This window comes from Doryrhamphus excisus, chromosome 1 (assembly GCF_030265055.1).
Source record: "Doryrhamphus excisus isolate RoL2022-K1 chromosome 1, RoL_Dexc_1.0, whole genome shotgun sequence".
Taxonomy (NCBI): Eukaryota; Metazoa; Chordata; class Actinopteri; order Syngnathiformes; family Syngnathidae; genus Doryrhamphus; species Doryrhamphus excisus.
The window spans coordinates 33,517,449-33,545,167 of NC_080466.1; the positions used below are offsets into that span (position 1 = coordinate 33,517,449).

Consider the following 27,719-nt stretch of genomic DNA (forward strand, 5'->3'; position numbering starts at 1 on the left):
CTCTGAAAAACAAACTTCCCGCCATAGTTTTATACATCGCTATAATGGACGTATGTTTTACTGAGGTGTTGAAAATCTTCCCCTAGTTAGTTCGGTGCTAACGCTAGCAAAACACTGGACTTCAGCCACCGTCATCACATTGACAGCACATCAATAGCAGCTTTAAGTCCAATTTAGCTGGCAGTTCAATGCCAAAATCATCATAGAGATGTAAAAATGTGAAAAACAGTGGTTAGTTGGGCCACTCTTATGCCAAGGTAGCACCGGATATGACAATAAAAACAATACCTGCACTGCTCCAGTCTCTGGCAGGCCATGGAATCCGTGATAAGTCAAACACAGCAACAGTAGATCCAAATAACTTTGGTCTTGCTACAAGAGCCATCTGCCAGGGCTAACTTTAAGCTAACTTTACCAATCTAAATACTCTTTTCTTTCTCCATTTCCCATCAATATTTGTTCCAGCTTGTGGCTACAGAGTTACCGTGCTTCAACCAAACTACGGTGGGGGCCGAGGGTCAAACAGGAAGCACCCACATTAATTGCGCGTCCAAAAAATGCATCATTAACCCGTCAACTTTGATAGCCCTATTTAAAACTAATGCATGAACATTGATTTTTGAGGATGCAATAACATAACTACAGAAAGGAAATGAAAAACATTAGCTGACTTTGTTGAAACCAGCATCCATGCTGCTGCTGTTAAAGGCAACATGCTCCAAACTACTATTTTTTTCAACCAAAAAATATGAGAACTCCGCCGCCAGCTAGCATATCTTACCAATAGTGGTTAAAAAAAAAAAAAAAACACAGATACAAAAAATTTTGTTTTTCAGAATTCTAAATGAAGTATTATGCTGTATACAGTATGGGTCAACTGACCAAATGCCCTGTAGGGACCGGCTGCATGTGGTCAAATAATAATAATAATTATAATAAAGACAAATAATTGCTTGTGTATTGTCACATTTAATGTTGGCGGCTGTATTATTCCTTTGTGTGTTTCAAACCTTTGTATTGTCCTGTTGTTGATGTTGATGCTGATGCGGGTCTCCTCCCGGACTTGGTTGCACAAAGCAGATAAAAGTCCCAGCTTGAATCTAACGGTGAACTTGCATCCTCTCCAGGCAACTACCAGCTCTCTCCGACCGTCAACATGCCGCAGGACGACACCATCATCATCGAAGACGACCGGCCGCCGCTCCTCTCGCCTCATCTGTCTGACCAGTCTTCGTCCAGTTCCCACGACGATGTCGGCTTCAATACTGACGTGACGCCGCCGTGGGCCAAAGAGCTTCCCGCTCCCAATGAGAGGTGGGAAAATGAAAGACGGTGTTTGCCATATATTAAAATTCGGAGCACCACATAGAGATGCCACTTTTTCATTTTCATCGAATAGCTCCCAGAGTCACGATGCGAACCATCCTGATGCCGCCTTCCAGCGGGAAGGATTTGGACGCCAGAGCATGTCTGAAAAGCGCACCAAGCAGTTTGGGGACGCATCCCAGCTTGAGATCATCAAGACGCGCAAGTCCAAAAGCATGGACCTAGGTACCTTTTTGTAAACCTCTACTTCCTCCTTTATGAAGCAGGAATTGTTTTGAGATGATTTAAGCCAAGATCCTAGATGGTCAGAGAGATTTTGGTATTGAAGTCCATAAGGGGAGATAGGCGTCCATGTCGCCATCATTACGACACACTAATAACACACATTATTTCTTATCTTAACACTGGCATTCCACCTACTCATCCTCTCAACCCCCTCCTCTTCAACTAAACCTAAAGCTCACACGCTCGTCCCCCCTCTCCGCCCCCCCTGAGCAAAGGCCTCTTCCTCTCAGCAAAGTGGAGAACTCTTCAGTGTTCATTCACCTTGAAAAGCCTCTGAAGCAGCGGCTGATTGCTGTGACCCAAACATCCCGCCCTGCTCTCTGCAGTCATCTCTCATCTTCCGTAGCAGATTGCAGCAACAAGCCTGATTGGCCCCTCCCCCCGTACCCATCCACCTCCCCGCACTCACCTGCTGTCTGGCATGGCGTCCTGTCCTTAATGCAGATGAAGCCGTTTGTTTGTGATGTTGGCAGCAGTAGCGGGATGTTGCATGAGGAATGTGATGAGCACTAACCGAACCCCCCAAATCTTGTACTCCCACCTGTCTGCCCTCGCCCGCCCCCCCCTCCTCCTTCCACTTCCTTTAACAGTAGCCGACGAGATTAACCTCAGCCCTCTTCCTGACACCAGCACAGGTAAGGCCCAGATTTTAGGACTGAGCGGAGAACTGCTAGCATCTCATGACCTTCATCAGTCACAGAGCTAAATGACAACATGTAGTCTTTATTTATCACGCCGGCTATTTCAGCCTCTCCAAATTCTCCAAATTTGATCTTTTTATTCAGAAAGATACATTTCTCCCACCCTTGCACAACTCTTAATCTACTCTGACAGCTATTCATCATCTGTGATTGATTGCTTTTGCCTTGAAATTAACATTTTGCAAGGACAGGATGCAAATGGATCAAGATATTTAAAAGCATACTTTGAGCAACCTTATTAAATCTTAACTTAAAATGTGTTGTGATATAATGTAATGTTTGATACAAAAACCTTTAGATCTCCACGTGCAGTGTTCCACACAAGAAGAGTGACTATTGGTCCGCAATTTGTGGTTCCGATGTCTTGTTTATTCCTCAATAATCAGCATACCATGCAGCATCTTGACTAAGTAATCATATTTCATGATAGTGTCTTCAAAGTACGACTGGACACACATCAATCGGTTATTTTTTTTTTTCTGAGTTCAGCAATACACAGCGGCAAGCAGTATATCATGCACCGTCTTGACTAAATAATCTTATTTTAGTCTACGACTATACACAACAGCTGCAACAGTTTTTTTTTTGCCTGTGTTCTTTTGCAACACATTGCAGCATATAATGCACCGTATTGACTTATATTATTTCCATGACAGTGGCATCAAAGTACGACTGCACACACGCCCACCGGATATCTATGCGAGACATAACGACAAGCAGCATATCATGCACCGTCTTGACTAAATCTTGATCTAAATCCATGATGGTGACATCAAAGTACAACTTTATACGCTTCTAGTTATTATTTTCTTTTTCGTGAGTGCAGGGTGACATAGCCCGTACTGCAAAAAAGGTCAGTAAGGATAATTCTTAATAGTAACTCCTTATTTTTAAAATAACAAATACTTAAACTTGCTGATATATGTAGCTAATCTTCAAACAGGTAAAATAATGCATAAGGCTAAAAATAAGCAATTAGCTAAAAATGTCATCCAATACTTCTCTACAAGAGAGGAGAAATATGATCTCAGGGAAGAAGTACATTTGAAACACTTCTATGCGAGGACTACGTTATGCTAGCCATAGCATTTCAGTATGTGGAATCAAACTATGGAATGGATTGAGTAAGGAAATCAAACAATGCACAACGTTGAGCCAATTCAAGAAACAATACAAGCAGTTGATGTTTGCTAAATACAAGGATGAAGAGTCTTGAACCAGTCATGATGTGCTATATATATCACTATATTGACACTTACTATGGTACCCATTATGTCATTGTATGCTCATATCACCTCCTACTTCGGTACCAGGTACATTATAAAAAAAAACAATAAAACAAAAAAACCTTAAACTCTATTTTGGAAAGCAGGAAGTGAACAAATGTAACAGTTAGTCATTGTAAAAGTACCAGATGGAGAGGTAGGATTTAATAAGCTTTGCTTCTTCCTACCCCTTTTGGACATGTGGAACTGTGAACTGATTATGGGATGCATTCAATTGTAATCTAATCCATGTTCAAATGAAATAAAACCATTACCATAGCAGAAAGCAGCACATCATGCACTGTCCCGACAAAAGAATATGTCTAAACGTTGATCAATGAGTAGTTTGGTGGCAGAGAAACTGCTGGGTGTTTGACACTATTGTTGCCGTGGACTTGGAGGTCAAAGTTAGATTTCATGGACTGATTGAATTTTCTCTGTTTTTGTTGCAAATGGGCCTGCATCACTAATTACACGACGTGTGTGCGTGGACAGATAGCGCTCTGTGCTCGTTTAAGGGGACGAGCTGACAGCGAGTCATCCGTTATCGTCCTGTCTTAGTGTGTCTCTGTGACCGCTGTTACTCGACGAGCCAGGTTGCATCGGCGCTGCCTCCTGCGCTCGCTAATTATCATGGCTCATGTTAGAGCTCGACAATCAGGTCAATAATATTTAGGCGAGATGAGCTCATCTAAAAGGAGCCACTTGCATATTTCAGACGCAACATCTGGCAAACGGTTGCAGCAGACAAGAAGTGGGAGCGTTTCAGCGCCAACAGCTGAATGTTTCATTGAAAATCCATCATGGTTGATCACAGTGACGCCATCCATTTGGACCCAGTAAAAGTCATAATCTGTTTTTATTAAGCCCAGGTGGCTCGCATCACTTTCAGGTACATTTTCCCATACAATGTAAAAAGAAAAACTCAGAATATCAGGTTTGATATCCACTTTTTATGCCTCTCTGATGCATATTAAGTAGAAAATGGTCACTTGGTCATCAATAAAAGCGCAGACCGTGACAGCTCACGTAGACATTCTGCTGACTTCGATGATGCATGTTGAGCCTGGACACCTCAGTGATGGAGGACAATGCTGGACTCTTTGTTCCTGATCCTCCTGATCCACTTGAATTGAATTACAAATGCGCTAAGAAGTCGTTAACTTTAACTCGGCTTGGATTAGCATCACGGCCTGGGCTGTCGTAGACACGACAGTGGTTGAAAGTATGTACAATACGGATATCAATAAATCCTCTGTTGTTAGCGTCACCGCCACCGTGAAGACGTCAAGTCTTTAGCGGCTGCCAAAGCTGACATTGTCCTGACGATTTACACAAAACTGTAGGCTGTTTACTGATGATAGAATAAGCACAACATGCAGCTTGCGTCTAAAATCTCCAATATTTGGTATACAACATAGCAATTCTTGACTCCACCCCAGCAGTGGCCGGATAGAGCTCACATAACCACCACAACAACATCATGTGCTAACGTATTAACAAAGTTGCAAGAAAATCCAAAAAAAGAAAAGAGTGTAAATATTGTCATGCACAAGTTTTCTGTGATAGCACAGAATAAAGCAACACATCATGCACCGTCTTGACAAAAGAATCTTACTATTTTCTGATAGTGACATCCAAGTACAATTACACACACTAAGTACATACACATACACTACTACAGTGATTTTCAACCACTGTGCCATGGCACACTAGTGTACCTTGAGAAACCGTCAGGTGTGCCGCGAGGAATTATCCAATATCACTTTTTATAATTAACATTTATTAATCATCATTTGCAAATATTATGTCAATAGCCATTATGTCAATAGTATACATGGACCCAAATATTCCAATTGCATTTGGTTTATTTGCTCAAACGGACAGAATTGAACAGGGATGGAATATTCCTTTAACCAATCCGATTGAGGTATCTTGTACCCGCTCAAACGGAAAGTTGTCAGGGTGCCTTCTTCTTCGTGGTGTTTTTCTTCTTCTGTTGTTTATTGGCGGTTGGCAAGCAGCTTTCGTGTGCATTAGCGCCATCTGTGGAACAGAATCTAAACCCTTCTATACGCCATTCACAAGTCCACTTTTATTAAAAAAGAAAATATATATCTATATAAAACATGTCCTGAGTTTAATTATAAAATATTAGCAAGATTGAATTTGATCTTTTCCTGTTTAAATTTATCCCGGGTGCGTTCTTTCAGGGCATGCTCAGATATGACGTAACACGCAGATCCAGACGTTCTTCACTTTTAAAAATGGAGGCCAGGCATTTCATAGCACAGAAGCAGGGAAGTTTCATCAAACCAACCTCATTGCACATTTATAGCAGCATCACAAAAAAAAGTCATGAATATTTCCACAAGACCACAGATCCCTAAAGCTCCAACACTGTATGAAACATGAGGAAAGAAAACTCCCATAGACATATTCTTTCTGATACGTAGTATTAGATTAGAGGTATTAAAAGAAGACTCCTTACTCCGGTGACTGATTTTCCTCTTCCCAGTTCCCTAACATGGATGGAATAGTGAAGTGAACAGTGAAGTAGTGAAATTCCAGCAACCGTGTATTGTAAAAAATAAAAATAAAAAAAAATGAAGTGGCGTCTCAGTGAGATATTGAGGCGACTTGGACAGGCTGATGAGAATAAATGAGAGGCTGCCAACCTCGCCGAGCTTGTTCACTCACCGTTCAAGTTTCTGTCTCATATATATATATATATGTATATATATATTTTTTTCTTATTTATTTTTTTTCCACAGACAGCCTCATTGTGTGCCGTCATAAATCTACAAGCTTGGCAGGTCATTTGAATACATTTAACTCCACCAGAAAGCCTGTGCATTATGCTTCACTAACACTGGCAGAGCTGTAAACTGGTGCTGTTAAGCGATTAGAATATTTAATGGATTTAATTACTCCTTTGTTCCTAATTTGGATTAAAGAAACACTTCTTAAACACTTGCAAATCTACTTTCTTATCAATGCGGATGCCTTTTTTGCACAACGTGTAATCGTGATGAAATGCTTCATTAAAGTGCTGCATCTGGAAGACAACTCATTGTCTTTGGACCTAATAAGTAGAACGACATGCACCCTGCGGTTCCTAAATGTTTTTGCTTTTGTTTTCATTTATTTCCATCATGTAGACAAAACATTGAGATTAAACATTGAGCTCACAACTACAACAAACCAACCCAAAAAGTAACACAAACGTATACAGTACACATATACATATGCTCAAGGTACACCGATTGAACAGCTACTGATCGCATCAGCAGATATCCATACCATGCTTCTTCACCGATATCGGCACCGCTAGTATATTTGTATAATAACTGATATTGGCTGATACAATCCCCTCCACCAATGGTGAGCAGGGTGTGGTGAGTTTGAGGCTCACGATAGGATCCTCTGTCAGGCAGCGGCTAAAGCACCGGTCCCAACACGCTGTACTTACAAGTAGGGATCGACCGATATGTTTTTTTGGGGGTCGATGCAAATACCGATTTTTTTTCCATCACCCTTAGCCGATGGCCGATTTTGCTTCGATATTTGTGGCCGATACTGCTTTTGATCCCTCAATTTACATGAAAAAATGACCATGATAACAAATATTACAGGTCTCAAGTATAAACAAATGTGTATTGAAATGTAAACACTGAACACAGTAGGATTCAGCTTTCTTAAACACACATTTAAACGGCATTATCAACTTTAAAAGGAATAAATATTCAACCATGTGCTAAACATTTGTGTCATAGTTTAAATTTATCTAGCATCGATGTGATGAGAGAGTGCACACACATAACATGACACGCATTTAAAGTTGCATAGTTGTTCATTCTTGTTCTGCTCAACTAGTGAGAGTGCTTTTATTGGTCTGTTGCGTTGGTATGTGATGTTTTTGGGCTTTCTTGTTGTCCCACCGTGACTTAAACTGTTATGCCTAGCGATCACCCAGTGAAATGTGATGGGCTTAGTAAAGTGTTAAAAGCAAGCTAACTCTATTACTTGTGAAAATGCGCCCTTGATGTGATTCAACAGTGGGGGGCGGGGTACCGCGATTACATGTGTTGCGGGGTCCTCTGCAGCTTTGTGTTGCCCCGGCGGATGCCTGACTGTAAATCAGTCGGTGGAAAAATACATCGGCGAACCCACGCGCGTATCGGCTGATACCGATACAAAGAAAAAACACAAATATCGGTCGATCCTTACTTACAAGATTGGGTATGGATTTGGGAGCATGCAGACACTATGGAGGAACCTCCATCGTGTTTGTCGCATCGTTCATGTTCTGGTAAAACAAGCATGTTGGCTTTCTTAGGCTTGAACTAAGCGGTATCGGCTGATTTCACTCATGGATTATCGGTATCGACAGCATAAAACACTGATCGGAACTCCCCTAATATATGCACACATACATATTCACACACTTACAAGAATTTGTACGAGTTATTGCAGGGAATTATCATGTTTTAGAATCCAAAAACATCAGAATATATATATTGTAAATATATCATTAATGGCAGAACACTCAATTGTACCTTCCAATCAGGGTCCTCTACGAGGGACGTGGGTCCGTCTCTGGGCTTAAAGAAGTCCAGCTCCCTGGAGAGCCTCCAGACGGCCGTGGCCGAGGTCACCCTCAACGGCGACCTTCCATTCCACAGACCCCGCCCTCGCATCATCAGGGGGCGAGGCTGCAACGAGAGCTTCAGGGCGGCCATCGACAAATCGTACGACCGGCCGGCACCCACTGAGGACGAGGACGAGGGCATGGAGACATGTAAGACGCGAGTGCACACACACACAAAACGTCCCACAGAAGTGCAGCATCTCTGTACGGTGAATCACAGGTTTGATGCCCTCCACAGCCAAGCCGTCGCCGCTGTCGGCACACAGCAAGCCCATCAGGGTGGTTCCCCAGCGAGGACCCCGCTCACGCTGTAACTCTCTCCTCGTGCTTGCAATATGAAATGAAATGTGCATTATGGGCTACATGTCACTAACATTGTGATTCATAAGACTGGCCTGATGAGGAGGCATGACGGCATCTTGACTCATGTAGTCCAGAGGTGGACGCTAACTGCACTGAAATGTCTAACCGTGGTTTTGCTGTAAAACCATCGAGTGGAAGTCAGAACAAAAGTTGTGCTCAGATGTTAGCATCACCATGGAAATGATAGCTAGCTGAGCTGATGCTGTTTGTTGTGGAGGACAAAACTGACTTTGAGAAACACTTGAAGCAGTCCAAAAGGAGATGCAAACAATTTTATGCTAAGAGTCCGCTGGGCCAGCGCCAGTTGGTGCCAGTTCGTGCCAATGCAATTTGCTGTGTCGCCAAATAGGTGCCTAGTGGCGTGCAGTGGCTCAAACTGCCCCCAAACTGGCTCGTGGTGGCCCGTAACAGCGGCAAAAATTGAGTTTGCCGGCAAGAAAATTTCAAAATGTTTAAAATCTTCGTCGCAAAGTGTCCACCAAGTGGAACCAAATGTCGCAAACAATCCGGTTATTGGAATTCACTGGAATGTAATGGCGCGAGCCAAGTTGCGCCATTGATGCAAGGATTCCAGTGGCCCGCCGCCAGTTCGCACCAAAGATTATGTGATTTGGCGCGTGTGGCGCCAAATAACGGCAACATGCCGAGCGAACATGAATTTGACGCCACAGCGAGTCACTACGCGACAATCACATAATCTTTGGCGAGAACCGGCACCAACCGACAGGCCCAGTGGACTCCTAGCATTAGACCTACATCACTTTGTCAAAGATGTCTTTACGGTCTAACCTTTTTGATGTGAATTCAGATCTAATTCAGATTCCTGGTTTAAGTTCATATCAGACATGTTGCCACAGTGGTTAAAGTCAAGTCTTTGTCACAGTGGAAGAGGACACGGAGGAGAGCTCGCGCTCTGGTCGAGACTCTGTGTCGACGGTGGCTGACCAGACACCTCTGTCGGCGCCGGAAAAGCTGCTGGTCAACGGCACCAACCAAACCAAAGAGGAGAAGAAGGACAAAGGCGGCAAGGAGAAGAAGAAGGGGGAGGCGGCGAGGGACAAAGACAAAGATAAAGACAAGGGCAAAGCAAAGAAGGGAATGCTGAAAGGACTGGGGGACATGTTCAGGTGAGACTCAGCAGTCACTCAGTATTATATTATTATGTATTTCCCTGGAGGATACACGCATTTACTGCTCACTCCATTTTTCTTTAGGTCCACTTTACTATTTTTTTTTCTTTTTGTCTCATTCATTTTCCCGGCGTGCCCACAACACATTCAACCCGCTGGGTTTGCTGCACTCACTTGTTTTCTTTCTTTCTCTGTGTTTCATTGATTTATTCCTTCTGCTACTTTACACACACACACAAATACACAAGTATCTGAATGCCTCCACAGTGTGTCTTCATGTTCCACGTAAACATGACTTTCACTTGGACTCATTTCTGGCGTCTCCTTTTATTGTCATGTCACAGCTTCCCTTTTGTGCTAAGAAGTTGTTTTCATGCCATAAGTTTCAACTGCTTGACTCCAGCATCTCCTCATCGCCTCCTCTTTAATTGTTAAACACTCCTGCTCCACTTCACCGTCTTTGATTGTCTTTTGATTTTGTGTCTTGACATGACTTTGTTTTCATCTGTCACCTGCCTGCGCTTGCCTCCATCTCACTTTGTTTCCTTCATCGACTTTGTTTCTCTCCTCACCTCATTCTCCTCATTCTCGTGTCTTTAGAAGTGAAATATCCACAGTGGGGCAATTTGTCTGTAAAGGGGTTTGAACCTGCTCACTTCAGAAATGAAGTGGAGCACTTCTTTTAATACAATTAGACCTGCAATAATTAACAACTATTTTGGTGTTTGAGCATTGTTTGTTTTGTTTTTTTTCGGCCTCTCAAATGTGAATATCTTAATTTTGCCAGTCATCCATAAAAGCAATCCTATTATCAGCTTTGACTTGGGAAAACAGTGATTGACATTTTGCGTCTTTTCTGATATGCTGCAGACCTAACCACTAACTTCTTGGGTTTGGTTCATATTGATTTGATCTGTGGATGGCATTAATGTCAAACCCGAGGCGCGGGGGCCAGATCTGGCCTGCCGCATCGTTTTGTGTGACCCGTGAAAGCCTGGGATTTAACAAAAAAAAAAGTTGGGGCAGAAAAATTGTACTGCATGCAAAGCAAATTTTCTTATTGTAAAAACATATTCCAAGCACCTTTTTGCTAGCATAAATACATACTTTAATACCTGCTTGCCACATTGACATATGAAATGAAATGTTATGGGCAAATGTATAGCAACATAAGACAACTGTACATTTATATTCATGTATAGTATATTTGCTGCTGGCCCTCAGTGAAAATGAGTTTGACACCCCTTGTCAAGGACTTAACCAATTATTCCATTTATCGAAACAACCAGCTTCAGATTAAACAACTAAGAAAATAATTGTTAGTTTCAGCACTAAATAAAATACTCCATAAATCTCAAATTGCGTACTCTGTAAATCTGCATTATTTTCCTCTTGGCCAAAACACTGGGTTGCTTTTCATAAATAATGAAAGGTTCAATGTGGAAGTGGCAAATAACAGAATTCATTTTGAATTGCTGTTATCTGAAAATGGGCATCACTAGTAAACGCTGATGAATTGACTGTTTCACCCATGGTTTCCAACCGACATACTGTAAAAACCGCATGTATATTTGTCTTTGAATGTGCTGTCGCAGGTTCGGGAAGCACCGCAAAGACGAGCATCCAGGAGACCGGATGGACCGTAAAGGATCTAGCAAGTGGCGGTCAGAGGAGGCACACGTTTCTGATGAAGAGACGCTGAAGATGAGGATGGAGCAGGAGAGGTGAGTTCTCATTCATTTTTTTGTGCTTCATTTGAATAATTTTTATCTACTTGCCATTTAGGATTATAATATGGCCAAGTAATTAGTGGATTGTATTCTGGACAAAATCAATAAGAACTGACCACAAAGCTTGGGAAGCCAAAGATGCGCCTTTAAATGGTATAATTAATAACGATGAGGTGATTGTATTGAATGTGTTCAGCAGACAGGAAATCACCCTGACTGCGTTTCCTCCCGGAGCTAAATGTCATCCCTCTATTGTTTGTTTTTGAAATGCCAAAGCCATTAGTGCGTTGCCCGCTAATAATCATGGCCATTGCACTGCAGATTGTCCTCTTGCTGCGCATGTAGTTCAATAACATGCAAATGGTGCTGGTAATTGGTGGAAGCTTAAAGCAAATGGCGCATAAATAGGTCAGAAGGCTGCTGTCCTGGACGTCTAAGGCCTCACAGTCAGAAGTTGGGGGTTTGAATCTCGCTTTAGGCAGCGCTGTGGGGTTTGCATGTTCTACCATCCCATAAATATGGTTAATATGGTTCATAAATATTGGTTAATTGGAGACTCTAAACTGTTCTTAGGTGTGAATGTGAGTGTGAATGCTTATCTGTTGTCATGCGCCCTGCCCTTGACCCGAAACCAGTCCATGGGTGTACCCTGCCTCCTGTCTAAAGGGACAGGTAGAGAAGGGGCCGATCCGATCCAGTATCCGTCACATTCAGATAACAATGTAACTTGCGTTTTGGAAATTTCCAATATCATCTATTAAATTAAATACAATAAAAAATTGTCACATTTCAAACATGGTTGCTAATGATGATTAATCATGATTAATTTAAAGCTGTAATTAATCTGATTAAACTTTTTATTGCATGGGCATTCGTGGGGATTGTGATTAATTTAAAGCCGTAATTAATCTGATCATACGTTTTTTTAAATCTGTGGGTGGCAGTAGTGATTAAACATGATCATTTAAAGTTTAATCTGATTAACTGGTTTATTTCATAGGTGGTGTGATTAATCATGATTAGTTGAATGTCGTGCTTAATCTGATTAACTTTTTTAATCTGGGGTGGTGATTAATCAGGATTAATTTAAATCACAGATTAATCTGATTAAACTTTTTAATAATTTGACAGCCCTGCTCATGTTACAAATCACATCTCCACTCAGTGTGGTCGTTAAATACAGGCGTCACGTCTGAGTTGAACACATAAAAATACTAAGAGGTGAAGCAAATCAACATCAGCTGGTGAGCGCTGATGCTTTTTTTAGGATTTGGTTGGTCCTGTGACTTGTACTGCGGAGTGACTTATGTATTATGACTTATGTCAGTGTTTGTTTTCCACACTGCTGCAAGAGGGCACTCTCAGCTACTCCTGTACGACAGAAAATGTTCAGTGTCAACATCAACTTATAAAGATAACTGAAAAAGACAAAACACAAATGCCCCCGAAAAGAAATGCATGTACCCCATGAACATGATAGCCACCCGTAGCTCGTCGTGGGGTAGAAGCAAGCTAGCTAGCTGCCATCAGAGAGGCAGTGAGAGCCAGCCAAAATAAGTAAACAAAGAAAGTGGAATTGCTTGGGCTAGGTGTTTCTATTCTAGCATGTGTGATCACATTTTATGCACGATTTTTTATTCCTACTGTAATAAGGAAGTGCATCCTTCGGGTCACATGTGACCCTAATGAGGACAGGCAGTATAGAAAATGGATAATACTTGTTTTTTTGTTTTTTTTTACACTTATTGTTGTTCTTTGCATCAGTTTGACTTATCCACGTCCCTCAAGGGTGGAGGAAAGCACAAAGTGTTTGTATTTAACCTCCAGCTCAGACTCACCCATCGACAGAAAGAACGCGACTGATTGGTTGCTTAACAACAATGGCGTTTAGCAATGCTTCACCAAACTAGTCTCCTGCGGCTCCCGACGGGGGCCCTTGCACTATGCAGCCTCCTATGCCGCCAATCGATTGGCCGTTGTCATTAATCCACCGGCGATTGATTGGGCGGATTTCCTCACCGGCTTAAATCTCAGCTCCCAGAGGGTCTGCAGATGCAGAGCCAGACAGATGCACACCGATGTTTGCCATGGAGAATGATGCGGTGATGATGCAGGCGCATTGCAAATTGACACAAATAGGTTATCCTTAGAAGTTAAAAAAAGAATGGGATTTCCCTTTTTGGGCTTAATTAGGCTACATACTAATTTAACACAGTTACACAGCGCTAATGGAAGAACCATGCTTCTTAGCAGAGGTTTTCTCCATAAAAAACATCAAGAACTGAAAATAATGTAGTGTTATTAATCCAGCGTTGGTCTAATCTGTCGTCTTATCGGCGGACCTCGCCACTGGCTGCCTTTCCTGCCTTTCACACTGCTACATCGGGCGTGTCAGCCTTGGCTCCAAGATGGAGCGTTATTACCCAGCGGACACAATAGCACATAATGGACCATTGTTCTGGGCCCGTGTGCTACAAAGGTCACTCCTGAAACATTTCTTTCGCCATGCTTCCATTTCTGTCGCCTGCCAAGCTTGTTATATTCCACCTGTAACTTTTTCCTACCCCCTTATTTGCCCCTCATGTCAACGGACTGTATTTAGTTTGATATATTTTTAATGATGTTTCTTTTTTCTGCCTTCTTTAGCATGTCACATTTTGATAGATGACACTGATTGTTGTTGACCTCATGACTATTTTAGGTCTTTGAGGTTATGAATCCTATTTGGGTCCAATAATTAGAGCCCGAGAGCGGAGCAGTAGCGGGGCAAAGGCCCTATTTCCTTGTATTTTTGGGGGGGCCTTAACGTGCATGAAAAGTCACCTAAATTGTAATATTTTTAGTAATTATTCATTCATTCATTTTCTACCGCTTTTCCTCACGAGGGTCGCGGGGGTGCTGGAGCCTATCCCAGCTGTCTTCGGGCAAGAGGCGGGGTACACCCTGGACTGGTGGCCAGCCAATCACAGGGCACATATAGACAAACAACCATTCACACTCACATTCATACCTATGGACAATTTGGAGTGGCTAATTAACCTAGCATGTTTTTGGAATGTGGGAGGAAACCGGAGTACCCGGAGAAAACCCACGCATGCATGGGGAGAACATGCAAACTCCACACGGAGATGGCCGAGGGTGGAATTGAACCCTGGTTTCCTCGCTGTGAGGTCTGCGCGCTAACCATTTTTAGTAATTACTTTGAACTAAATATATTGAACCATTGTTTTCCCTTTTATTTGTATTACTCGAAAACAGGCATAAAATAAAGTTTGGGTTTGTGTCAAATAGTACAAAATGTTGTGCCTTTGTACTTATAATAATAATAATACATTTTATTTGTATAGCACTTCAAAATACTCAAAGACACTTTACAGAAAATGGAGTTGAATAAAAACAAGTAAACAGAGTAAAAGATACGTTACAATCCAACATTGATTGGTTAATACACAGTTAACAGATGAGTAAAAGCGGGGCGAGGCACAGCAGTCAGGTATAAAAAGTTAGACATTAAAAACAGATTTAAAGAGGTGGGTTTTTAGTTGTTTTTTGAAGGAGGGAAGGTCAGGGCAAGCACAGAGTGAATGGGGCAAAGAATTCCAGAGGGTGGGGGCAGCGATGGAGAAGGCTCTTATAGTCCCATAGTACCATTGGACTAAATAAGAGACTCAATAGAAAACTTGACATTTTGGATTTTAAGTGCTAACAGTTTTGCCATTAATTTAACAATTTTCTCGGTTTATGTCCTGCTAGTTGTTAAATAATGTTAAATAAGTTAATAAATAAAATAGTCATCAAAAGCAGCAGCAGTGGCACGACACAGCGGCGGCAGTCCACCCTCCCATGCAGCCCACCACCACAGCTTGAATAAACCCAAGGGGGAACCCTGCAACAATGTAACATTACTGATGCCTAGTGACCAGAATACTACACTTTGAGACCATATCTTTGGTCATCATTTTTATTTTGAAGCTGGATTTTCGGATTTTTTTTAATGGATTTGTTTCGGATATTGGCATACAGAGACAAAAAACTTCAAGCTTCAAAGTTTCAAGACTAATTTCAAAACCAAAAACTTAAAGATAATGGCACCTGCCAAGCACAAAGTCACAACAGTCAGTACCGGGTCAATACACACTGGTGCTGCTGAGCCAGATGTTGATCCTTCCGGGTGTTTCCCGTGCTGTACGACTGGCACGGCGAAACCAATGCCGCAGGTGTTTTGTCGTTTTGTGGTGTTCATGCAGGTTTCTGATTGTGGGTTGTAAACAAACCGGCCTCCACCATACCCAGTGTCCGAAGACGTTCACTTGATAGACGTGGCATGATGCCGTTCACTGGACTAACAGTGCTGGCCTTTTTTAGGTCTTTATATAGGCCTCCAAAAAACCAATCCTCACCTTATGCAGACACCCACAGAGTATTGCGTAATGTGTATTTGGTCCACTTTTACACAGAGCCAACCCACGTGCAATGAACTGTGACAACATGACAGCTCATCATTATCACAACTACCCGAGCACCAAGTCAACAATAAATCCCGAGATATAATGACAACCTTCCTACACTCTTTATTGCTCTCTGGTTCTACCATATCTTACTTATTGTGTGGAAATATGGGCTAATAACTATAAAAGCAATCTTCACTGGCTAAATGTACTGCAAAAAAGGTCAGTAAGGATAATTCATAATACTAACTCCTTATTTGTAAAATCACAAATACTTCAACTTGTTGATATAGTTCATCTTCAAACAGCTAAAATAATGCATAAGGCTAAAAATAAGCAATTAGCTAAAAATGTCATCCAATACTTCTCTACAAGAGAGGAGAAATATGATCTCAGGGAAGAAGTACATTTGAAACACTTCTATGCTAGGACTACGTTATGCTAGCCATAGCATTTCAGTATGTGGAATCAAAATATGGAATGGATTGAGTAAGGACCTCAAACAATGCACAACGATGAGCCAATTCAAGAAACAATACAAGCAGTTGATGTTTGCTAAATACAAGGATGAAGAGTCTTGAACCAGTCATGATGTGCTATATATATCACTATATTGACACTTACTATGGTACACATTATGGCATTGGATGCTCATATCACCTCCTACTTCGGTACCAGGTACATTATTAAAAAAAAAAAAAACTTAAAAAAACTGTATTATGGAAAGCAGGAAGTGAACAAATGTAACAGTTAGTGATTGTAAAAGTACCAGATGGAGGGGTAGGATTTAATAAGCTTTGCTTCTTCCTACTCCTTTTGGACATGTGGAACTGTGAACTGATTATGGGATGCACTCAATTGTAATCTGATGCATGTTCACATGATATAAAACCATTACCATTACCTACAAGTTGGAAATATGCATACATTTCTACCTAAGACTTTCTCATTAGACCACTTTGTTTTTTCAGTTTCAGTGTCTTGCTTGGTTCAACTAAAGGTACAAAAATACAGTTGTGTTCAAAATTATTCAACCCCCACTGCAATAATGCGTTTTAGCAAGTTTGCCATTCATTTTTTATCTTGTTTATAATCGGATCAAAGAAGGACTTGAGTATTAGACAAATGCAACTTAAATCACAACAATGTTCTTTGTAATATGACAAACAAATGTCCTTTCTGTGATTACCACTTTGACAATCCTTAATACTTGGTAAAACACCTTTGGCAATAATAAAGTTTTTTAGACGTGACACATAGCTTGACATAAGTTTCTTATAGCGATCGACAGGAATCTTGGCCCATTCCTAATGGCCGAAGGCCTCCACTTTACTGGCATTTTGGGGCTTTCATGCTGCATCTCCCTTCTTCAAGTCCCACCACAGATTCTCGTTTTAAGTCAGATCAGGTCAGTCACAGATCGGATTTAAGTCAGCTGATTGCAGTGGCCACTCCAGAATCTCCCAGCCCTTCGTCTGCAACCAAGCTTTGGTAGATTTGGAGGTCTGATTTGGATTGTTGTCCTCTTGGAAGGTCCAACGTCTCCCAGGCTTCAGTTTTGTCCCTGACTGCATGACATTTACACAAGATTTCCTGGTAGTGAACTGAATTCATGGTACCTTACACACACTGAAGATTTCCTGTACCCGAAGAAGCAAAACAGCCCCACAGCATGACTGACCCCCCCACCATGTTTCACAGTGGGCAAGGTGTTCTCTTCATTAAAAGGCATCGTTCTTCCTCCTGCAAACATGTCGTTGAGCCATAGAAGAGTTCCAATTTTGTCTTGTCGCTCCATTGGACAGAATCCCAAGACCCTTGTGGTTTGTCTATGTGTTTTTTGGCATATTGGAGTCAACACTTTGTGATTTGGAGTCAGCAGGGGGGGTGCACCTGGTAGTTATAGCATTGAGCCCTTCATCTCGCAGTGTGCGCCTTATGGTCTGGGCCGAAACTTAAGTACCTCCCTCTGATAAGTCCTGCCGTAGTTCCTCAGCTGTCACTCGAGGATTCTTCTCCACCTTTCGCTTTAGGTACCGGACAGCAGTCGCCGACAGCATCCTCTTTCTGCCGCGCCCGGGTCACGTTTCCGCTGTTCCTTGAGCTTTAAATTAGCTAATTCTTATGAGTGGTAATCTTTCAGGGGTGGAATCATTTTGTCAGTGAGCAAATCACTAAAAGAGCATTTGTTATTGTATTAGAAAAAATATTGTTGGCATTTTATTTGCATTTAGTTAATTTAGACGTCGTTGTAAGATTTTATTATAAACATGGTTTAAATGTTTTTTGTTTTTTTTTCCTAAAACTCTTTCCTGCAATGGGGGTTGAATAATTTTGAATAGAACTGTATGTACAGTTGTACTCAGAAGTATTCATACCCCTATCATCTTTCATTTTTGGGATATTTCCTATCTATTTCTTTAGATTCCATTTATTCTACAAGAAATTACATAAAAAGTTACAACAGGTTTTAACAAACACAGTATAAATATTTGAGACGACTGTCTTTCTCATATCTGCTTTATTTCACAAATTTGCAAAACATCTCATGTCCAAAAGTATTCATACCCTTGTCTTCCTGAAGTATAAAGTCATCTGTTTTTCATTGTTCAAGTATTTTTCTACTTGCAATATGTGTCTTGTTGGTCCCTGCAATGTTATTCAACAAATCCAAGTAAACATGAACTTAAAATTGAGGGGATTGGTGAGGTCATTGTCAGTTCGAAGTCATCGCCAGATTCTCCACCATGGTCAAGGAAAAAGAACTGAGTGAAGACCTGAGTTCGCATATTGTGGAGGCACACAAGGATGGTTTGGGCTACAAAGCAAAATCCAAGCGCTTTCAGGTCCATAGAGCCACAGTCCAGAGCATCATTATGAAATATAAAGAATTCCACACAGTGAAGAACCTGAGAAGACCTGGAAGGAAGCCAGGCAGGCCAGAAAATTGGTTCGGGCCGCCACCATGGAGATGTTGCGTGACCTCAGTGACAAGGGAAACAATATCTCGAGACAGACACTCCAGAGGACATTAAATATGGCAGGACTCAATGGACGGCGACCACGCAAGACTCCACTCCTCAAACCCAACCACACAAGAGCAGGTCTGGACTTCGCCAAAAAACACAGAGACAAAGCCAAGGCATTTTGGTTATCAATCAATCAATTGTTTCAATCTGTGGTCAGATGAGATGAAGATGGAGCTCTTTGGGCACAGAGATGTTGCTGACGTTTGGCGAAAGAAGGGTGAAGCTTTCAAACCAAAGAACACGATGCCAACTGTTAAGCATGCAGGAGGAAGCATAATGCTGTGGGGCTGTTTCTCAGCGAGTGGGATGGGGAACCTCATTAAGGTGGACAGCATCATGCGGAAGGAACAGGACATTGAGATCCTCCAGCAGAACATCTGGCAGTCTGCTGCAAAACCTAGTTTAGGGCCACATCGGCTCTTCCAACAAGATAACGACCACAAACACACCGCAAAAAAGTCAAGAAATGGTTTGAGGACAATGAAATGAATGTTTTGGAGTAGCCAAACCAAAACCCGGACCTCAACCCTATCGAAGATTTGTGGCGGGAACTCAAGGTGAAGGTCAGTGCAAGGTGAAGCCATCCAATCTGAAGGACCTGGAGAGAATTACAATGGAGGAATGGGCCAAAATTCCTGTGGAAACGTGTCGGAACCTGGTAGTCAACTACAGGAGACGTCTGTAATCTGTAATTGCAAACAAAGGCGATGCCATTGACTATTAAGTGACATCATAAAGCAGGGTATGAATACTTTTGAACATGAGATGTTTTGCAAATTTGTGAAATAAAGCAGAAATTAGAAGGACATTTGTCTCAAATATTTATCCTGTGTTTGTTAAAACTTGTTGTAAGCTTTTATGTAATTTGTTGTAGAATAAGTGGAATCTAGAAAGAAATAGATAGGAAATACCCCAAAAATGATGAATATTTCTGAGCACAACTGTATGTGTGTGTATGTATGTGTGTATTTTTTTATTTTTTATTTTTACAAATAGTCCATAGTCAACCATAAAACAGCCGTCATTTATCAACTAAATAATTAAAAAAAAACATGATGTTGGAACCACTGTGCTTTTCAACGTGTTTCCCTGCCTTGTTCCTTCTCATTTGTCCTCCATGGTCGTGTGTTTTTAAAAGATTCCACTACGCGACCTTTCTCACACACTTGAAACTGCATCCTTCCTGGCCGAGAAAACCCCTGCTCACAGCTTTGGAATGGGAAGGTCATGCATATCCAAACCGGGACGTGTTGTCTTATCTTATCAGCCAGTGTGCTTGTGTACACAAACCAGTAGCTGCTACTGCTCGGTTTAAAGATAGAATCCTGGAGGGTCCTGCCTCCTCGCTGTTGTCATGTGACTTGGTCACGCTGTGATGATGTTGAGCAGGGCACCTTATTCTTTATATGTCACATACCTAATGAGGAGTTCCTGTGGTTGGGCCTTTATTATGTTACGGATGACTTTAGCTCACCATGCGCACCCCGCCCACCTCGCCTGTCCCAGGAACTTCCCCGCTGCCGTTAAAAGGCAGCCCGGAGAAAAGAACACTGTGATAATTGGTGGTTGGAAAGCTCTGGTAATTGGCATGGATGTAATTATGGAGGCTGCACGCTAGCTCTGCCCACCGCTGGAGGGGGCGGTCACAAGATAATGGCCTAACAACGACAAGTGTGATTTCACAGCATGTCAGCTGTACATCAGCAGCAGTAACAAAAACAAAGTTTGGCTTTTTTTCATGCAGGGTAAGAAAAAGACTAGTTCAATACATCGATTTATATTCCTACGAATAGCAAGTTTTTCATTCCGGACGGCACAGATAGTTTCAAATGGTAATCAATTGATTGAACCGACACTAGGAAATAACACATTGTATTTAGTCTGACTCAAGGTGTCATCTTCCAAATAATGCTAAAATCATCACACAGCAACTTAGCACAAAAAAGTAGTTATTTCAACTTCTACCTATAATGCCTTACTCCAAGCAAAGTAGTTCATTGGACTGGTACGCACCACAATATGTAACTTTATGACATGGATTTATGTGGCTTGTAGTTCGATACAGCTTACATTAGTACAAATCTTTCCTGTCTAAATTTAGTGAGGGACCTCATCCGGTGCATCTTATACGCCTGAATGTTCAATAATCACCTCCAGACGGCCAAAAATATGAACACAAAACACATTTATTTGAGAATTTTAGTTGCTTGCAGAAAACAACGCAAAGTACAAGCATGATTAATGACCAATGAATATTTCACTTTACTTTCACTTTACTTTTACCTTTTACCTAACTTTATCAAAACTCTTGTTGGCAAAGATACACACATATATATATGTATATGTGTGTGTGTGTATATATGTATATGTGTGTGTGTATATATGTATGTGTGTGTGTGTATGTGTGTATATATGTATGTATATATATATATATATATATATATATATATATATATATATATATATATATATATATATATATATATGTATGTGTGTGTGTGTGTGTGTATATATATATATATATATATATATATATATATGTGTGTGTGTGTGTATATACAGAAGAGTATATAGAATGCAACACCATGGCCGCATGATAATCTTCCATGTAACAAACGTTTTTGTCTGTCTATCAGAATCCAGGCCAAGACCCGTGAGCTGAGGGAACGCCAAGCACGGGAACGGGACTACGCCGAGATTCTGGACGTGAGCCGCTTGCCAGAGCGGTCCTCCGAGGAAGAGCACGCGTATGCGGGCATCAGTCCACTGAACAATGGTGGGCACAGCGTTCGCGGCGACTACCCCCGCATCCAGCACCAGCACCAGCACTCGGACTCCCTTTACACCCAAGTCAGCAAGGCCCGCATTGAGCGCCCCCCCTCTGCAGACAGGTACGGCTTCTCATGTTAAACATTTTTCCACTTGGAGGGGGGAAAGCAACCTTTTTACCTGTATTTCAAAAGCCGAGCCAGTCATGGTATTTGGGTGAAAGGTCTCCTTGGGCTCGACCTCGTCAGCCTGAGGCGCAAACAGAACATCAGTCATGGCAGCTGCAGGAGAACATAATCACAGATATACCAGGCGCTCGCTAAATGCCAACGCGCCGACCGATGCACACCATGCACACCTCTCTGGGGAAGGAATGGAAACCTTTTCAATATCTGACTTTTACTGTCGCCCTTGACCTTTCTGCCTCTTTATTTGCTTCTCTCTCTCTGACCGGCTGTCACTTTTTCACACCTTTGGTGGAGTTTCTTTGATCCAAATGAACTCATATAAACCTGCCTGACTTCTTGCTTCAGATTATTTTCACACGGTTAACAGTCCACGTGAATTAGTTGGCTTCCTTTTCAGACTTTGGTCATTCTGGGTCTAGAACTGCCTGTGTTGTCTGGGTTCTGAGACCTGGGACGGACTGCGGACTTGTACCAGATCTATGTCCACTGCGTCCTGGGGGCCATTGTGGCACATAGGCTGAATAGAATAGAAAACACAAAATAGAATCAAGATGGGAATGCCATCATTTTAAGAAATTGCCAGGAAGAAAATACGTTTCAGAAACGTCAATTCCACAATTCTCATCTTGTCTCAGTCTTGTTAACAAGTAATAATAATAATAATAAGTGTTTTCATCTGAAATTCAAATTTTTAAGTATACAGTCAAACCCCAGTTTTTTGTATGGTTAGTTTTTTGTCCAAATTTTGCCTCTGTTTATATCCTCTGTTTTTGTACAACTACAACATTGCAAGTAACAAAGTAGTCAGTTTGCCCGGACAAAGCACCCCACCTGTTGCTGCTTGACTGCTAAATAACGCGCCATGGGGCCAAAGAAAGTTATGAGTGAGTTGAGAGTGCCAGCAATTTTGATAAAGAAGGTGAAAACACTACTGAATTCAATTTTAAGTCCATATTTTTGGATGTCTGGAACGTTTTGGTTTTCATCTAACATTTTGGAACAAATTAGTAACAAAAGCCATAATTAGGCACGGCAGTCTAGTGGTTAGCACGCAGACCTCACAGCTAGGAGACCAGGGTTCAATTCCACCCTCGGCCATCTCTGTGTGGAGTTTGCATGTTCACCCCGTGCATGCGTGGGTTTTCATGGTTAAACTCTATATTTTATCAGTATCACTGCCCTGGGCTTTGACACAGTATCATTTCGGCCTTTTCCCGTATCATTCATGGGCGGTTTCTAGGGTACAGGGCCAATTAATACTGTAGTATGTGATAATAACAAAAGGTTCCACTATCACCGCCCCTTCGCCCCTTGATTTTTTTCCCACTATGTGACCCTCTGTTAAGACATTAATGCATTACAAAGTGAAGTAGACACTCGACAGTGTCCTGTCCAGTGACTCAGTGTTCCTCTTTGTGTTGTTGCTATGGTGACGCCGCGCACAATCACAGCGTGCCAGTCACACAAACTCCTCAAGGATACTGCGTCTATTCCCACCGCTCCAACTCTAAGAAAAATATTCCCTCTCCCCCTCTTAGAAAAGCAGGAAGTGCGTTTCCTGACAACCCCGCTAGTGAACAGGAAGTGACTTAGACCTCGCCAGGATGGACTTACGGAGCCTTTCACAGCAAGTGTGTTTGTTATGATGGGGATCGAGTAGCAGAACCGCCTGGAATCACAACTTAAACTTTGTGGAGACGTGATACGTGCAATAACATTGTTTTACAATATTTTGGTTGTCATCAGGAGCTGCCAAAATGCATGCATGTATGCAATTATTCTATACATTATATTATTTTTCATTCAAAGACAAAATGGCAGTTCAGTGTAGCAACAAATATGATATTGTGTTTAAATGTCAGCGTGTGTGGTGCTGCCGTTGTGGTTGTCACAAGATTTTCATGGTGCATGACGCAACGTCAGTGTTTTTTGTCCATTTCAAAGAAGCCTCTCGCAACAGAACCTGTTTTGTCCGAGCGTGGTCCAAAAAAACGCTTGGTGAAAAAGAGCGTTTATTTAGTTAATAGCTCTTGGCGGAGCCCGGCATGTGCTGATCATGAGGAAATGGGCTGGTAAGCTCGCCACTTCCTTGCACACTTCGCTGACCCGCGACACCACATTGCGTCCCAAATGAGGAGACCAGAATCATGAAATCTCCCCCTGTGGTCTCGAAACTCCCCAGTGAGCGTTCGCCCACCCTACCCACCCCCACTTCCTCGGCTTCACGGTGAAGGAACGGAACGGAGACAACATGCAGCTGCACAAATATCAGCACAATTCAGCGTTAATTCATTTTTATTGCCAAAGGCGCTCATTTCAATTTAGCTGCAAAGGTCTGAAAACAAGATCATTCTGCCGTTTCCTGTTGAGCTGGAGTGACATCCTCCATCAACTTATGTGACATTACTCAATTATTGGCATTACAATGTTTTTGTGTTCAATTTGCCGTATTTTAGGTCTAAGTCCAGACTGACACTAAAACCTGACTTGTAATCAGAAGAATCAGAATCAGAAAAGGGTTTGAAACACATACTAGGAATTTGTTTTGGTATAGTAGGTGCAGACACATCTATTAAAAAAGAATGAAAAAATACAAAATATACAGAATAACAGTATAAATATATGTACACTGTTTTTTGTAATATGACACATATTAGTTTGTCTCGTAGTCCCGCCCTCTGCGTGCACACGAAGGATGTGTGTTTGGGAACGTTCCCTCACTGCTGAGACAAAGCTGGACTTTCTTTCCTCGTCCATCAGCCTGCCAAGCCAAACATTGTCCGGCTAACCACCACAAATGTTTTCCCACCGTGAAATGCGGAAGAATGTAGGATTGACATTTGGCATCACTTTGGTCATCCCACTGAGCTTCCGAGCATCAAGTAACAAGTCCTGGTCTTTCTTGTGTGAAAGTGAACTCATGACTGCAGAGTCACAAGTTACTGTTGATGCTTTATTAGCAGAGTCGAAGGCTGAGAATTCGCCACCATTGTCCCTCCCCTCTTTGACTGAAGGCAGCGCTGAACTGAATGCTGGGAAGGCTCAGAGATCTGATTCTGTCTTTTATTGAACGGTCTCCGTTATCTTTTATCTTCGCTGTGAGAATGAGACGAAGCCTCAGAGGGAATCCCCCGTCTTCTTGTTCTACCACAAACACAACAAACAGGCAGCGGCGCCCAGCGCCGCCTCTCAGCCTGATACCTAACACGTTTGTATTATTGCATATCTGCGCTGATGTTTTCATCCTTAATAGGATTTCTTGTGCCGTCAACACACAGAGCGTTTCGAGCGCTGACTTTACAGGTGAGCTGCTTGCTTATCAATTACGCGCAGCCCGTATCACCCGCTGCAGGATGCGAGCGTCGTCTTAAGCCGCCGAAGGCTCTCAAACACCTGGACATGATGAAACACTTGGTGTCCCCAAAGTATGCATGTAGGATATATTTGGGCTGTTAAAGTTAACCCACTTTAACGGTGGTGGAGTTTTTTTTTACAGGTGATTAACATGCTTAAAGTGGAGTGCTGTGCTAGCATTAGCATCCAACTTTTTTCTTTTTTTTTCTTTTTCTTAATTTATTTCAGACATGCATACCATGTCACATTATTCTTTCTCACATATACACTTACAATACAATACACTTACAATATCTATATATATATATATATATATATATATATATATATATATATATATATATATATATATACAGTAAACCTCGGATATATCTGATTCAATTGTTCCCACTGGTTTTGTCCGATATAAGCGAAATCCGTTATATGCGTATACCGGAAAATGTCCGTTTTACGCATATATCGGATTTATATCCGGTATATGCGTGAATCAGATTTTATCCGTTATAAAAAAGGCACTTCCTTGACTATGTTTGCAATGTACCTGGACGCGCAGGCAACGCTGCCAACGCTGCAAATGGCGTCGTATAGCGACCTGTCACGATTCGGCGAATCGGAGCGCCACGATGAGGCCATCCGATATATGCGAGGGAAATTTAATGGAAATGCATTGGAACGGGACTGGAGATTTTGTCCGAAATGGGCGAAATCCGTTATAAAAAATCCGATATATGCAATGAATTTTTATTGGAAATGCATTACAGAAAAATCGGTTCTTTTTTATCTGTCCGTTGTGAGCGAATTTCCGATATATCCGAGTCCAATATATCCGAGGTTTACTGTATGTATATATATATATATATATATATATATATATATATATATATATATATATATACACACATATATACATACACACATATATACATACATATACACATACATACATACATATACACATACATACACACATATATACATATATATATACACACATACAAGCACACACAGAACACCTCATTACTACACATGTCTGAAAAGGAGCAGGAAGAAGCAAAGCTCATTAAATCCTACCCCTTCTCCACGCCATAGCAGTTACCAATTCAATATATGATTTTTTTCCCACACATAAAATCAAAGAATCTTACATAAGACAAAACAACAAAAGAAGAGTGGTAACATCGGACACCCCAGCAAAACCCCAGGACATTGCCGTAGCACACCGTCAACCCACCTGGCCCCGACCCCCCTAGCCCCTGAGTGCACCCACCAAGTGCCCAGCAGTCCCGGCACACACCACTGCCCTCCAATAAGAAGCCATTTTGGCTGGACCCACAATAATGTGTGATCCCCGGGCGGGCCTACATTTGGATGGATTGTTTGTTCTGTTATCCAACAGACCTCTTCCTCGTGCCACCGACATGTCACCAACATGTGGTCAACGTGACACCCGATGTCCAACCATCACTTTACCTCATTATTGCGAGGCCACACGGAATGCTCCCATAAGAAGCACCCACCAAGCCCAGCCAGAGAGCAACAAGCGCAAGTGTGCTGAAGCACCCGAGACCCAGACTCACACCCCCAGTAGCCCAGACAAGACAGGGTCCACTTTACGAGGCCACTAACTAGGGAAAGTAAAACTATGACGGAGACAACATTAAATGAACACAAAGCCGCCATCCCACATGTCCGGACTCAAACACTGCACACTTTGTGCTAGCTAAGACCTCTCAACGCATGAAGTGCATCCATTCGGAAGAAAAACTTTGGTTTGTGTTCCTGCCAAACTCTGCAATTTCTACTGTTCCCTCTCACCAACCACTCCACACCTGAGAGGAATCGAGCTTTTTTTTTTTTTCTTTCGCTCGCCACGCGCAAACAGCGCCGCCAAGGAGCCGAGCGGAACAGGACGTCTCGCAGCTTCGCTCCAGGGGTCTTCGCCACACTTCGGATGCCCCTTCATGCTAAATCGTCGTGATGCAGACAGAATCTTGATCAGCTGCCACCGCCTCCAGTACGAGCCGCCTTTGCCGCGCCAACTTTTTGTTTCTGAGCAAAGTCGCCGCATCAGCAAGAAGACGCAGAACGATTTGCACACCTCGTCTTTTTTTTTTTTTGCAGCTACACTTTGGTGGTTTCAATTCTCCGTCTCACTTCATCTGCTGGTTCCTCGTGTTCCGTTTGTTCTTCACGAGCTGCTCCGGGCAGTGTAATAGACCCTACCCACAATGCAATGCTTTCCTTCCTGGACCACCTTCAAACCACTAATGAACTCGGACCACTTCTTCAACGGGTTCATGGTTCTTTGCTCTCAGTCCGCGCTCTCAAACAACACATGAACAACCCAGGAGGTCGGCCATTCGTTTTGGGGGTTAGTTTCTTGCTTGTTGCTATGGTGACCGTGGAGCACCTACTAAAGTGTTCCAACCAGCATTAGCATCTGAACAAATTTTGCCCCTGAGGAATATGTTTAGCGCTTG

General features: G+C 42.1%; 1 protein-coding gene across 9 annotated transcripts in view; it reads left to right on the forward strand.

Moving 5' to 3' along the window:
* Window positions 1–27,719, forward strand: part of pard3ab (par-3 family cell polarity regulator alpha, b) — a 165,655-nt gene that overhangs the window by 109,001 nt on the left and 28,935 nt on the right. For 7 of the 9 annotated variants that reach the window (XM_058080481.1, XM_058080505.1, XM_058080519.1 and 4 more), the window contains 7 exons: window positions 1,128–1,314; window positions 1,400–1,551; window positions 2,202–2,246; window positions 8,148–8,378; window positions 9,475–9,718; window positions 11,317–11,445; window positions 21,565–21,819. In XM_058080481.1, the coding sequence (XP_057936464.1) occupies window positions 1,128–1,314; window positions 1,400–1,551; window positions 2,202–2,246; window positions 8,148–8,378; window positions 9,475–9,718; window positions 11,317–11,445; window positions 21,565–21,819 (1,243 nt within the window). The remainder of the gene's footprint in view (window positions 1–1,127; window positions 1,315–1,399; window positions 1,552–2,201; window positions 2,247–8,147; window positions 8,379–9,474; window positions 9,719–11,316; window positions 11,446–21,564; window positions 21,820–27,719) is intronic. The other 2 variants (XM_058080491.1, XM_058080500.1) reach the window with 2 other exon arrangements.